This window comes from Nicotiana sylvestris, chromosome 3 (assembly GCF_000393655.2).
Source record: "Nicotiana sylvestris chromosome 3, ASM39365v2, whole genome shotgun sequence".
NCBI lineage: Eukaryota > Viridiplantae > Streptophyta > Magnoliopsida > Solanales > Solanaceae > Nicotiana > Nicotiana sylvestris.
The window spans coordinates 36,009,081-36,024,358 of record NC_091059.1 but is presented as its reverse complement, the minus strand read 5'-3'; the positions used below and the strand labels follow the sequence as shown (position 1 = coordinate 36,024,358).

General features: G+C 39.6%; 1 protein-coding gene across 1 annotated transcript; it reads right to left on the bottom strand.

Moving 5' to 3' along the window:
* Window positions 1-11,386: 11,386 nt before the first annotated feature.
* LOC138887239 (uncharacterized) lies at window positions 11,387-12,861 on the bottom strand. Its single transcript, XM_070168963.1, has 2 exons — window positions 12,372-12,861; window positions 11,387-11,871 (listed from the first exon to the last, which is right to left on the bottom strand). The coding sequence occupies exons 1-2, from the start codon at window positions 12,859-12,861 to the stop codon at window positions 11,387-11,389; spliced, it is 975 nt and encodes a 324-aa protein (XP_070025064.1).
* Between the last annotated feature and the right edge of the window lie 2,417 nt (window positions 12,862-15,278).

Genomic DNA, 15,278 nt, shown 5'->3' with positions numbered 1-15,278 from the left:
TATATGCTAGGGACCTCTTGGTATCCCGAGGATCTCTCGGTATCCTCAATATATGCTAGGGATCTTTTGGTATCCCGAGAATCTCTTGGTATCCTCAATATACGTGCTAGGTGTCACACCTCCTTTTTTTACTACACCCCCCGAAAGGGTATAAAGGAGTTTTTTCCCAATTTAAAGTGACAATCGAAACGGGATTTATTTATTTAAAGATTCAAAGTCGCCACTTGGGAGATTTATGGTGTCCCAAGTCACCGGTTCAAAATCCCGAATCGAGGAAAAGATTGACTCTGTATTCAGTCCGCGAACCAGAAATCCGGGTAATGAATTCTGTTAACCCAGGAGAAGGTGTTAGGCATTTCCGAGTTCCGTGGTTCTAGCACGGTCGCTCAACTATTACAATCGGCTTAATTATCTGATTTTAAACATTTTTAGACCTATGTGCAATTTTAACTCTTAACCGCTTTTATTTAATTAATTAAAGGAAGATTGCAATGTCATTTAAAATATGTTCGAACTACGTCACATAAATGCAGCCGCAGTCCGCAACACATTTTATCTAACGTTGAGATTTAGATTTGGGTCGCATAAATGCGCACCCGAGTTTAGGAAGGTAAAATGTTAAAATAACGCGACTAAAGCAACTACGCATTTTTATGTTTTGCGAGGGCCATGGAAATTTCACAAGATGGCACGCCTCGAATTCTAAGGATCAAAACAAGATTAATTATACGAGGGTCATGCAATTGTCATTTTTATTTGACACAGCGCACCTCAACTCTAATTTTAAAAAAAAGAATTCGAATTACATTTGGAGGGCCACAACTATTTATGTAATTTAAAAGTGGCTCATCTCAATTAACTAATAGGGATTACCCATTAAATAAGGCTTAAGGAAATTGCAACCATTATTCGATTAGGCTGAACCTAAGTCATGAATCTGAAATGGACTAAGACGAGAGGTATACTCTATGTCATTTTCTCACAAACTGGGCCTGTCTTGAGGCCCAATTATCAGCTACCAAACAGGCAAGAGGGAGCCGGTTTGTCAAGAATCTCAGGATGAGAGCTTAATCATGGAAGAAGAAACTCGACACACCCAGTTCCATATTGGTACGCATTTTAATCGTACAGTGATACTTTATCAAAGCAAATTCTATTTTTAATGAACCGTACCTAAGAATCCAATTGATCACGTAAAAGCCTACATCATCAATAAAACCTTGGTTCAAATTACCCATCATTTTAGCAAAGCAATGTATATTGGAATTCTAAGAAAGCTGTTTGCAAACCTTAAAACCAAGCCAAAAACAAAAGGTCTCAAATCTGATTATCAACTCAAGCTTCATTTACAAATTTAACCCAACAGACCCAACGTAAATAACCTGATATCAATATGCCAAATATCAAACTATACATAAGTGAACTATGATGCGTGGAAAACTAAATCCATCATGAATAATTCGAACTACACACATACAGTTCTCAAATGCATTCAAAATACAACAGACAAACTCACAATCCAGCAAGCGAATCCTTCAGTTAATGCCTACTTAGTTAATACACATATCTAACATCTGGTATTGTTGAATTGAACGCATTAAAATATTGATTCCTAAAATGCAAGTGTAAGAACAATTATTTGATTAGTTACAGATTAGAAAGAATAATAAGACTTGGCTAGGAAGAAGCTAAAACAGAATGCAACAACTTTAAAGGAGGAGAACTAGTAAATCTACAGAACAAGACTGCTTTCTTTCAACTGGAATCTAAATCCTCACACAACAACCTTAAACAGGCATCAATTTCATTCAAATTTCCAAATGAAATACCTGGTAAACAAAAGGAAACAAGAAGAAAATAAGGATTTTGAAAGCAGCAACAGCAGATCAGCAATCAGTCCTCAATGGAACAGTAATCCAATAAATCAAACAGCTCCAAACAATCTCTCAACTTCCCATAATTAAACCATTTTTCAAAACCAGAATCAGGATTTCTTTAAGATCTAAAATTTCTGACTAACAAACGAATTTAAAGAACAGAGCTAGGACCAATTTAGATCAAAAGACTACAGGAATTTCTTATGTATTTTCTAGCCGTTTCAGAAATTATCTCTTCTTTTAGGTCTGTATATGTGTGTGTGTGTGTGTACTCTATCTTTTTAGTATTTCAGAGTATTCTTGTCTTTGAACTCAGTGTATGTGAACTCTTAAATAGGCAAATGAAATGCCTTTTTGATTCACAATATGGCCTTTCAGTATTTTAAAAATTAATTCCACTCAACTCTTATTGAATTAAATTGTCCAGTAGTGAAATCCTTAATCCTACCACTATGGAAGCTTCCCAATTAGCTGAACACTTAAATAATTCCACCTGTTAACTTAAAGTTTCTGTTTTTAAACTTGAAATTCATGGACCAAGCTGAACCCAATTCACATCATTTAAGGCTATTCAATCTTTATACAAACAAAATCTCCCACCAGACTGCCTAATAGCTCTTAATACTGAAAAATGAAACAATTTCAATCTTTCAACAAAATTAGCAGGAATCAATTCAAGGACTACTGTTATGCGAGTTTAAACTACTGAGCAACAAAACAAAAACCAAACGAAATCAACAAACAATCTATTAATTCGAAAAAAATAAACTAAAAAAAATCATAGAACAAAACTGACCAAATAAACATTCTAATAATAGAAAGGAGTAGAAGAATATAATAATAAAAGGAAATAGAAAAATTAAAATCAGGAAACCTACCTCCAAATGTTTGAACACTGTCTCTAATTAGGCCTTCAATTTTCTTTGAATTTGTGTCCGGAATAGACCTTAATCGAGTGTTCTCGACTGAGAACACACAACTAAGGTCAATTTCGACCTCAAACCTTCATATACTTAATGTTTTGGAGTTTGGGGATTTAGGGTTTGTTTCTTTGATTCGAGATTCGAAGGGATTGAGGGGGATTTGAAGGGAATGGGTTATGGATTTAGAAAGAGGAGATCAAGGGGGTTCCATGGTGTAAAACTGGGGGTGATTGGAGGTTGTCCGCCGCCGTGGGCGATTTCCGGCGGGCGGTGGTGTGAGGTGGTGCCTATGTCTGGTCTCTGAAGAGAGACGAGTGAGGGGGGGTTTGGTTTAGGGTAGGGTCTAATGGGTTGGGGTATATTAAAGGGGTAATTAAGTTAGGGCCGTTGGATGATGAGAATCCAATGGCTATGATTAACCTTTTAATGAAACGGGGTCGTTTGGTGTAGCAACTGGGGCGGTCCGGGTATGGGAACGGGTCGGGTTGTGGGGAAGGCTTTGGACCGTTCGATCAGGCTGATTCAATGGTCCAGATTGAAACGCCAGAAACAGTGTTGTTTGGTTGAGGCTGGAGACGAACCAGGTTGGGTAGACGGGTCTGGGCTGGTTTGGGGTGGGTTTGGACGGGTTTTTGTTTGGGCTTGGGGATCTTTTGGCCAAATTGGCCAAAAACCAGATTTTCTCTCTTATTTTCTTTTTCTTTTCAATTTTCTTTCTAATTTCTTTTTCAAAAATTAAAACTTAAAAATCCTAAATTAAGCTATAAAAACCCAAATTATCTTAAAATACTAATTAAATCTAAATAATAATTATCACACATAATTAATACCAAATTAAAAGAAAATCGCAAAATTAAACACTAAAATGCAAAAATACGTTATTTTTTGTGAATTTTTCATTTTTGTAAACAACATTTTACTAAATTAACCAAAAAATGTAAAATCAAATCCTAAGTGCAGATGCTATATTTTTTGTATTTTTTAATGCATTAATAAAAACTAAATATGCACACAAAAATATGCAAACAATCAGGAAAATCGCACAGTAATTCCTAGTATAACACATAATTAAAGAAAAAAAATCTAATTTTGGGAATTCTTTTGGAGTAATTCGTGTGAGGCAAAAATCACGTGCTCACAGCTGCCCCTCTTTGCCCGAAAACACGAAGAGTTTTTGTGCAAAGATAAAGTGAGCGGATACGAGCGATTTTTGCCCGTTTGAATACTCCGTGGGAAGCATTTTTGAAAGATTTGACCGAACCTCTGCTTCAAAGGTTTCCTACATATCCTTGGCTATGAAGGAATCAGGTCAATGTAGTTCGGAAATTTTCGGTAGTTGGGACTACCATGAAGCTGTGGTTTCATTGTTATTGCTGCTGCTGCTAATACTGCTTACTGACCTCCTTATTACACCATGACAAAATGAAGAAGCTAGACTAAGCTATAATCTATGCTTTACAAAGATTTATTTTCAAACTTGATCTTGTGACTGATGTTGCCTCGTTGACTTGTATTTTCCTTAGAAGTTCCTTTGTTGTTGTCTTGAATTGTATTTGAGATGTTTTCCCTTTCTCCAGACGGGTACCTGACTGCTTGATTTGATTTGTATTCCCTTGCTCTCCAGGTGGGCGCCTGATTGCCGAAACTTGAATTATATTCCCTTGCTCTCCAGGTGGGAACCTAATTGCTGAAGCTTGAATTGCATTCCCTTGTTCTCCAGGTGGGCTCCTGACTGCTGAGTTTTTAATTGTTTTTCCTTGTTCTCCAGGTGGACGCCTGATTGCTGATACTTTAATTGTTGTTCCTTGTTCTCCAGGTGGACGCCTGATTACTGAATCTTTAACTATTGTTCCTTGTTCTCCAGGTGGACGCCTGATTGCTGATATTTCAACCATTATTGCTTGTTCTTCAGGTGGACGCCTGATTGCTGATATTTCAACTGTCTTTCCTTGTTCTCCAGGTGGATGCCTGATTGCTAAATCTTTAACTGCTTTTCTTTGTTCTCCAGGTGGATACCTGATTGCTGAATCTTTAACTATTTTTCCTTGTTCTCCAGGTGGATGCCTGATTTTTGAAATTTGAATCATCTTCTTCTTGCAACTGCCTTTCTTTGACTTGTTCTCCCTCGTTCCTCCAGGCGGGCTCCTGATTACCAATACTTGTGCCAATCATCCTTGAAACTTGATTTGTTTTCCCTTGTTCTCCAGGTGGGCTCCTGATTACTTGATCCTGAACTTTATCTTCAATATTCGTGTTGTTCTTCCCTGTTCTTCAGACGGGCATCTGACTTCAGCAAAATAGACAATAAAAGAAAATTTCTGCCCCAGTTTGGTAACCGGGCGCATCTGTGAGTGTTAATTGAATCCTTTTACCAAATATCTCTAACAATCTGCAAGCTATATCCCATTATCCAGGAGGGTCCTGAAAATCTCTAGTAAGTTTCCAAAGCTACATTATATTTTTTAGAGGTATGACTTCAGTCGAATCTTGTTATCTAAGACAGTCTTAAAGCTACATCCCATTATCCAGGAGGGTCCTAAAATTTCGAATTAAAGCTTATCTTACGAATGATAATTTCAACGCTAAACTATACTTTCTTATAATAACACTTACTTATCTGATGGAATGCTTAAAGTTACGTCCCATTATTCAGGTGGGTCCTGAAAACTCTTATACGAACTTTGAAGCCAACTTATATTCCTTTTGGTGCACATTTGTCCTATATTTACTACTGATGATTGTTTTGGATTTTAACCTAGGTCCCATTTTCTATGAGGGTCCTGAAAATTTTGTGATCAAACCTGCCTAGTACTTGCTTTCCTTACGGAGGGCTTCCTGAAGCAAATGCCATCTTTGCCCCTATTTCAAATCAAAGAAAATCTTGTCAGTTTAAAACGTGGTGGTTAGTTGTGGCATTCTTGCTGGGGATGGTTTTCTCTTTGCCATGCTTTGCTTCGTCCGACTGCCTTGAACTGGTCAAGAATTATTTTGACCTCCCGACTGATCCTCAACCACAGGATCCCCAACTCTTGCTTTTCACTTATAACCCTTTTATTCGAAACCATACATCTCCCACGACGTTACTGAACCATTCCACCGATTTAACCTTTGCTCCCACTCTATGTCCTATTTTTCATCATACTATCTCTAGCATGTCCTAGCCGCATTTTGCTTTGTGCAATTTTGAATCTGGTAGTACACTTTGACATTCCTTCTTATTTGTTAAAATAAGGCTAACCTTGGAAGAGCTTTAGAGGAGTAAACTTAACAGCAATGAAATGCAACAATTTTGAGAATGAAGAATAAAGAAGAAAATCCAAATTTGGATGACTGTTGGAGATAGGAAAAGAAACTTATCTGAGTGGAGTCATTGGCACCAATAATAATGGTATGCATTTTGGATTAATCAGCCCAGTCTATTTAACCAATCTCCTTTCCAATTGTTTTACTTTGTGCTCCAAGATTTCCACAACCCAATTTTTACTTTCTGCCAACTTACGGACCTTGTTCGACTTGCAGTGCCCTGAAGGGTTTTCACCGACAAACCTCTCTCATTTGTTTATTCCTCAATTCGTTGTCGTCTCATGGTTCTTGTGAAGGTTTTCACCAATAAGACTCTCTCATTTTTATTTTCTCTCGGCTTTCGTCGCCTCATGGTGCCCATGAGAGTTTTCACCAATAAGACTCTCTCACTTTTTGATGTCTCTTGCTTAAACTGGAGTGTTGCCCCTGATATAAATTCTCTTTACATTGCTTGACTTGGCATCTCTCGAAGACTGATCGGGAGGTCTTTCTTTGGACAGCAATGTGGGTTCTTGGATATGTTGGGAAAGAAAAGGGTATAAAACGGGCTCAAAACAACTTCAAATGGGTTAGAATTACAACTTTTGGAATCACATTTCTTATTACAATCCCAACTTTTGCCCCAGTTTCTTGCTTGGGGATCGTTTGATACTTTATTTTACTATGACCGAGCCGTGAGGCTGTCTACATATCCTTAACAGGAATCAGGTCAAACCTAGTTCACATGAATTTCCTTGTTGTTATACTTTCTCTTTTCACTTCTTTTCTTTTCTCTCTTTCTTTTTCTTTCTTTTATTTCTTTTCCTTTCTTTTCGTTATTGATTCCAAAAGAGGGGTATGAAAGAAAAAAATAAAAATAAAAAATAAATAAGGCTCAAAAGAGGGAACAAATGGTAAAGTGTTTACATAGCAGAACAAATTGCCTTCATCATTCCAATCTTCGAAACAATGCCAACTACAAACAATCAACAATTATACCAAAGAAATCATACATAATATCTCTTGACTGCATCAGAATTGATAACCATGTCTATGCATTTTCCTTCGATATTTGTTAAACATAAAGCACCATTGGACAATACTTTGGTCACAATGAATGACCCTTGCAAATTCGGGGCGAACTTGCCTTTTTGTTCAGCTTGATGTGGAAGGATACGTTTCAACACTTGCTGACCCACTTCAAACTTCCGGGGATGCACCTTTTTGTTGTATGCTCTTGCCATTCTCTTTTGATATAACTGGCCATGACACACTGCTGCCAATCTTTTTTCATCAATCAAACTCAACTGTTCCAAACGGGTTTTGACCCACTCATCATCATCAATCTCAGCCTCAGCGACAATCCGAAGGGACGGGATTTCAACTTCCGCAGGTATCACTGCTTCAGTGCCATATACCAACAAATAAGAAGTTGCACCTACTGAAGTACGAACAGTAGTGCGATAACCCAACAACGCAAATGGTAATTTTTCATGCCATTGCCTGGAACCTTCTACCATTTTCCGAAGTATCTTCTTTATATTTTTGTTGGCTGCCTCGACTGCTCCATTCGCCTTGGGACGATATAGGGTGGAATTGCGATGTGTAATCTTAAACTATTGACATACTTCTTTCATCAAATTACTGTTAAGATTAGCACCATTATCTGTGATGATCACCTTTGGGATCCCAAATCGACAGATGATATTTGAGTGAACAAAATTAACCACTACTTTCTTGGTTACAGATTTGAAAGTTTTAGCTTCAACCCACTTGGTGAAATAATCAATGGCTACCAGAATGAACTTGTGCCCGTTGGATGCTGCTGGCTCAATTGGTCCAATGACATTCATGCCCCAAGCAACGAAGGGCCATGGTGCTGACATTATGTGTAATTCTGATGGTGAAGAATGAATCAAATCTCCGTGTATCTGGCACTGATGACATTTGTGCATAAAACTAATACAATCTCGCTCCATGGTGAGCCAATAATAACCTGTTCAGAGAATTTTCTTTGCCAACACATATCCGCTCATATGTGGTCCGCAGACTTCCGAATGTACTTCGGACATGACAGTCGTAGCTTGTCTAGCATCTATGCATCATAACAATCCGAGGTCTGGAGTTCTTTTATACAAAACTCCTCCACTTAAGAAAAACCCATTTGCCAACCGTCGAATTGTTCTCTTTTGATCTCACGTGGCTTGCACTGGATATATCCCCATTCTGATGTATTCCTTGATATCGTGCAACCAGGGTTCGCCATAAAGTTCTTCTTTTATCATGTTACAGTAAGCATGCTGATCTCGGACTTGAATATGCAGAAGATCAACATAAGCTTTGTCTGGATGGTGTAACATTGACGCTAGGGTAGCCAAAGCATTGGCAACCTCATTATGGACCCTTGGAATATGCCTGAACTCCATTGATCGAAATCATTGACAAAGATCATGTAAACATTGTCGGTACGGTATGAGCTTCAAATCTCGTGTTTCCCATTCTCCTTGAATTTGTTGTACCAGAAGATTCGAGTCTCCCAAGACTAAGACTTCCTGTACATCCATGTCTGCAGCTAGCCTTAAACCCAAAATGCATGCCTCGTACTCATCCATATTGTTGGTGCAATAAAATCGAAGTTGAGCTGTAAAAGGATAGTGATGCCCTACTTCAGAAATGAGCACAGCCCCTATTCCAACTCCTTTCATGTTGGCAGCTCCATCAAAGAAAAGTTTCCAGCCTGGTTTTTCAATTTTCTCTAGTTCATCGATATGCATCACCTCTTCATCGGGAAAATAAGTTTTCAATGGCTCGTACTCATCATCGACCGAGTTCTTGGCCAAATGATCGGTCATTGCTTGGGCTTTCATCGCAGTCCGAGTCACATAGATGATGTCAAACTCTGTGAGCAAATTAGCAAGTCTCTCTGTGGGCATAGGCTTTTGAAAAATATACTTCAACGGATCCAAACGCGAAATGAGGTAAGTAGTGTAGGATGACAAATAATGTTTCAATTTTTGTGCTAACCAAGTTAGGGCGCAACATGTCCTTTCCAGGTGAGTGTACTTAACCTCATAAGTCGTGAATTTTTTGCTAAGATAATAGATGGCTTGTTTTTTCCTGCCAGTGACATCATGTTGCCCCAGTACACAACCAAATGAATTTTCCAAGACTGTCAAGTAAAGAATCAAAGGTCTCCCTAGTTCTGGTGGAACCAACACAGGTGGGTTTGACAAGTATCCTTTTATCTTATCAAATGCTTCTTGACACTCATCAGTCCACTTGACCGCAGCATCCTTCTTCAGCAACTTGAAAATAGGCTCACAAGTTGTCGTGAGCTGAGTAATAAACCTGTTGATGTAGTTCAACCTCCCTAACAGACTCATCACCTCAGTCTTATTCCTCGGAGGCGGAAATTCTTGGATAGCTTTGATCTTTGACAAGTCCAACTCAATGCCTCGACGACTGACTATGAATCCCAACAATTTTTCGGATGGAACAACAAATGCGCACTTGGCAGGGTTAAGTTTGAGGTTGTACCTGCGAAGCCTCTGGAAAAATTTCCTCAAATCTCTGACGTGGTCGGCCTGCTGCTTCGACTTTATGATTATATCATCTACGTATACCTCAATCTTCTTGTGTATCATATCATATAACACAGTAGTCATTGCCCTCATGTAAGTTGCCCCAGCATTTTTCAAACCAAATGGCATTACTCGGTAGCAATAAGTTCCCCATGGCGTGATGAATGCCGTCTTTTCTGCATCTTCTTCATCCATTAAAATCTGATGATACTCTGCATAGCAATCCACAAAAGATCCAATTTCATGCTTGGCGCAATTATCGATCAAAATGTGGATATTGTGTAGTGGGAAATTATCCTTTGGACTTGCTTTGTTGAGATTGCGGTAATCAACGCATACTCTGATCTTGCCGTCCTTCTTTGGTACTGGCACAACATTAGCTAACCAAATGGGATATCGTGTGACCCGAATGACCTTTGCGTCCAACTGTTTGGTGATTTCTTCCTTAATCTTCACACTCATATCAGTTTAGAACTTTCTCAATTTTTGCTTGACGGGAGGGAATACCGGGTCAGTGGGTAATTTGTGGACCACCAAATCAGTGCTTAAACTCGGCATGTCGTCGTATGACCATGTAAAAATATCTTTATATTCAATTAGTGCTTTGATTATCTCTTCCCTAATCTTTGGTTCAAGGTGGAATCTTATTTTAGTCTCTCTGATATTATCTGCGTCCCCTAAATTGATGGCTTTTGTATCATTCAGGTTGGATTTGGGTTTTCCTTCAAAGTGATTTAACTCCTTACTAATTTCTTCGAAGGCTTCATCCTCATCATACTCTGATTCGTAATCACAATCTACTTCTTGAACTATTATTTCAGAATCAGATTGATTTTTAAGACTGCACTGAGGATTCCCCATGCATGCCATGTCATTAGAACCAGCGTAAAAAGAACTGTACAGAAAAGAAAAGAAAAACAAAAAGAAAACTATCAGGAATGACGAAGAAAGGGAAATTGCATTTCATTGAATGATAAAAGATAAAAAGGTTTTCACACTCGAACAGACTGAAAGATAATAATCTGGATTACAACCTTGGAATAACCCAGAAAAACTAAAAGAAAAATCAAAGCCCACTACCAAAGCTCCTTCCGAGTAGGAAGAGGAGTAGCTTCCCAATTACTGATCTTTGCACTTGGCCCAACGAATTGCACATCCGCTTTACTTGATCCTTCTCTAGTTTACACCATGTTAATATCACTAAACAACCTCTTGAACCCCTTATCCAAATCTCCATCAACATCAATCAATGAACCGGGAACCGTTGCTGTTGGGTGCTTTCTGGCGCTAGGCCTAATAAATGATCTGGACAGCCGCGAGATGGGCTTTGGAAGGAACCACACCTTTTGCCTCAACTTTCTTGCTCTTCTTACATCCGCAGCTGTGGGCTTAAACCCCAGACCAAAGGTATCCAGGTTTTTTGGTAGAGATACTGGTAGTACAATGCCCTGCAATGAAACACCCAAACCCTTGCCAGGTACGAAGCCATTCTTTAACATCTTAGAAGCCACCATGACTGACGCGGCTGTTACTTTACGAACTGGAATACTTTTCCTCTCTGGGATCTTTTCAACTGATACTGCGTCAAATACCTGATATACCCATAGCCCTTTGTCATCTTCAACTTCGATGAAAGGTACGATGGCATTACTTTGGGCACACATATTATCCTTACCGTGCACCACACCACAATTTCATGTCTATCCCATTCAAATTTAACCATCTAATGCAAAGTATATGGAACTACCTTGGCGGCATGAATCCAGGGTCGCCCCAGCAAAAGATTGTAAGAAACTGCCACGTCCAACACTTGGAATTCCATAGTGAACTCAACGGGCCCTATTATCAGTTCTAGTATTATATCGCCTACTGAATCTTTGCCCCCGCCGTTGAACCCCCGAACACAAATGTTATTCTTGTGAATTCTATCATTGTCCACTTTTAGCTTGTTCAACGTGGAGAGAGGACAAATATTCGCACTAGACCCATTGTCGACTAGAACTCTGGTAACCATAAAATCTTCGCACTTTAACGTCAGATAAAGGGCCCTATTATGCTCAGTACCCTCCTCGGGCAACTCATCATCGGAAAAAGTAACTCTGTTTACTTCAAATATTTTGTTTGCTATCTTCTCTAGATGGTTTACCGAGATCTTGTCGGGAACATGGGCCTCATTCAAAATTTTCATCAGCGACTGACGGTGCTCATCTGAATGGATTAGCAATGAGAGCAATGAGATCTGAGCAGGCATTTTCCTCAACTGCTCTACAACAAAATAGTCCTGCACTTTCATTTTCCTTAAAAACTCCCCCGCTTCATCTTCCATCATAGCTTTCTTTACCAATATCGGGTTGTCCTTGGGGACCCTAGCTTTTCTTAACTCTTCGGGGACAAAGCATCTCCCCGAACGAGTCAACCCATGGGCTTTACAAACTTCTTCTCTAACTTCTTTCCCTTTATACGTCACTACCACTCGTTCATAATTCCAAGTAACGGCCTTGTTGTTGTTTATTGGCAACTAGGTTACCGGCTTGATAATAACCCGATCTGTGCGGGCACCTTCCACGATTATGACAGGTTTGTTGGCAGATCCTGGTACAATCACCTTCACCCCTTCCTGCTTCGTTGCAACCTTGATTGAAGATCCCTTCTCAATTGCCAAAGATGGCCAACACTCTTTTTGCTCGACTTGAGCATCGACTCATCACTTGCTGATTGTTCAACTGTCTTGACTCCACTGGACCAAATCATCATGACAGTCTGTGATGGCTTCTTGGGTTCCCCCTCCTCATGCACTATTTCAATCATATTTTCCTCCTGATGGGCTAGCATCGGATTCCTGTTGATATTGGGTGCCTCGGGAGCTTGAACTTCAACTCTATTGGTATCAATGAGCTCCTGTATCGCACTTTTCAAGTGCCAACACTTCTCTGTATCATGACCCAAAGTACTAGAACAATACTCACAGCGGACAGTATAGTTAAGATTCTTTGGAGGAGGATTTGGTAGTTTGGACTGTATCGGCCTCAGCATATCCAACTGTCTTAGCCTGTGGAACAGACTAGTGTACGACTCTCCCAATGGAGTAAAGGTTTTCTTTTTCTGCAACCTTTCACCCTTAAATGCTTGACTAGGCCAGAAACTTGGTCCTAGTGGATGTGCATAAGTATTTTGTAGAGCGGGAGCAGGCCATTGCATGTGGGCAGGAGGTTGGTTGTATGCTTATGCATAGTGGACGAATAAATGAGGTTCTGGTGGGGGATAATAGTGTTGGGGTGGATTGTGATGGTAAGTTTGTTGGTGGGGTCGAGGTTGATTGTAGTGGTAAGGTGATCCTCTGGATCCGGACCAAGTTCCTGACTCAACCATTGCCGCGTCCTCTCTCTTCTTTTTCCCAATCCCTCCTATGCCGCCCTGAATAGACTAAGTAGTTGCTTTGATAGCTGAATAGCTCATAATTTTATTCGACTTGATGCCTTCTTCTACCATGCCCCCCATCTTCACCACTTCATTGAATGACTTCCTCACAGTTGAGACTATATGGCCATAGTAGGTAGGTTCTAAAGCCTATAGGAAGTAATCCACCATCTCACTTTCCTTCATTGGGGGGTCTACTCTTGCTGCTTGCTCCCTCCATCGAAAAACATATTCCCTGAAACTTTCGCTGTGTTTTTTCTCCAGTTTAGTCAAGGACAGTCGATCTGGAATGATCTCAAGATTGTATTGGAAGTGACAAGCAAATGCTTGCGCCAAATCATCTCATGTGTACCATCTTCCATGGTCTTGGCGGGTATATCATTCCAATGTTGATCCACTCAAACTCTGACTGGCGTAAGCCATTAACAATTCATCTTTTTCTCCCGCTCCCCTCATCTTGCTGCAAAAACCCCTCAAGTGGGCTACTGGATCACCGTGCCCGTTGTATAGATCAAACTCGGGCATCTTCAAACCTGCCGGTAATTGCACATTCGGAAAGAGACATAGGTCCTTGTAGGCCACACTTACTTGACCTCCCAATCCCCGCATGTCCCTGAATGATTGTTCTAAGCTTTTAACTTTCCTGAACATCTCTTCCTGTTCAGGATTTTTGGATGGTTTATCAGCTTCTATCGAGAAGTCAAAGCGAGGAGTATAAGAATGGGTTTCTGGAGCTTTGAAAGTGGGCTCCGAGGGGTAGTATTGGTTGTCCGGGGCCTAGAACATGGGCTCGCTAGGAGATTTGTGGAGTGTAGCTGGTGGAGGTGCTACGAAGATAGGAGTTACTGGTGGAGGAGGGTATGGAATTGGTTTAGGGGGTGGAGATTGTGGCGTAAGAGAATTGGTGTCGCGGTAGTGTTGGTAAATGGGAAAGCTCGGGGACAGATCAGTGATAGGATAATCTTGAGACTGAGCCGGGGGTAGGGTGAAGGTAGGGTTAGCCGGGTAAGCTGATGGTGGTTGTCCTTTAGCCCAGGCCTGATACATTTAGGCCATTTATTGTTTCAATTTGTACATCTCTTCTTTCATGGCATTGACATCCAACTCTTCTCCTTCTCTCGAAGGATCGATGACACTGGTGTCTACATCTAGGATAGACATGATTATTTCACCTTTGGATCTGGTTTGGTATGGGTGGGTTGCCAGTATGCTTAGGTGAATTAACTGCTTGAATTCTGGAAACAACAACAAAACTTGTTAGTGATTAGAGCTTTAACAAATAGGCAACCGCACATAGGAATGCAATGCACCTAGGCAATTAGTCATTTCTATCATGTATTCGCTCGGTTGCTTGTGTCATCCCGACTTTTCCTTTTTATGACCTATCCCTTTTATTGTTGTAGACGCGTGATTTTTGACCCTACCCGGGAATTTTCGCATTTTTAGCATAAATATGTAATTTAGGTCTAATATAGCTATTTTGACTATTTTACTTTATTTCGTTGCAAAAAGAAAAATTACAAAAATATATATATAAATTTTTAGTTTATATATTTCTCATAAACTTGAAAAATACAAAAAATAGTACCTTATTTTGTACTTTACATAATTTCGAAAATTACCAAAAAATATAGTTCTATTAATGTTTTGTAGTCATTTTAATTTTGAAAAAATACAAAAATATTACTTTATATAAAAACGAAAATTACAAAAAAAATAGTTTTATTAATATTTTGTAGCTATTTTAATCTTGAAAAAATATTAAAAAAGATATAGTTTTGTTCTAAATATTAGTCTTTTTTTTTGGTAGTTATTTTTGCTTAAATAGGAGTAGTTGAGCAACGTCATGTTCTTAATCTCGGGTCCGGGCAAAAGAATAATATTCGGGTTCAAATTACCCGCTTTTAGGCCTAATTTTCGGGCCTAGCCCATTATAATCTGAGTCCACCACACATGGAGGACACGCGTGGGGAACACGGACGGAACCCCACACACGGGGAACCCCACCACGCGTGGGGGACACAAGTCTCGAACCCCACCACGCATGGGGGTCCATTTGCTTGGCAAGGATTACAAAATACACGTGAAAACAGATTTTTAAAGGGGAGACTTTGGAAAATTTTGGGGAACGGACACTATTCATCCTCTTCTTCCTCAAAGAAGAAGAAGAAAAACCCTAACGAAACCCTACCCAAACC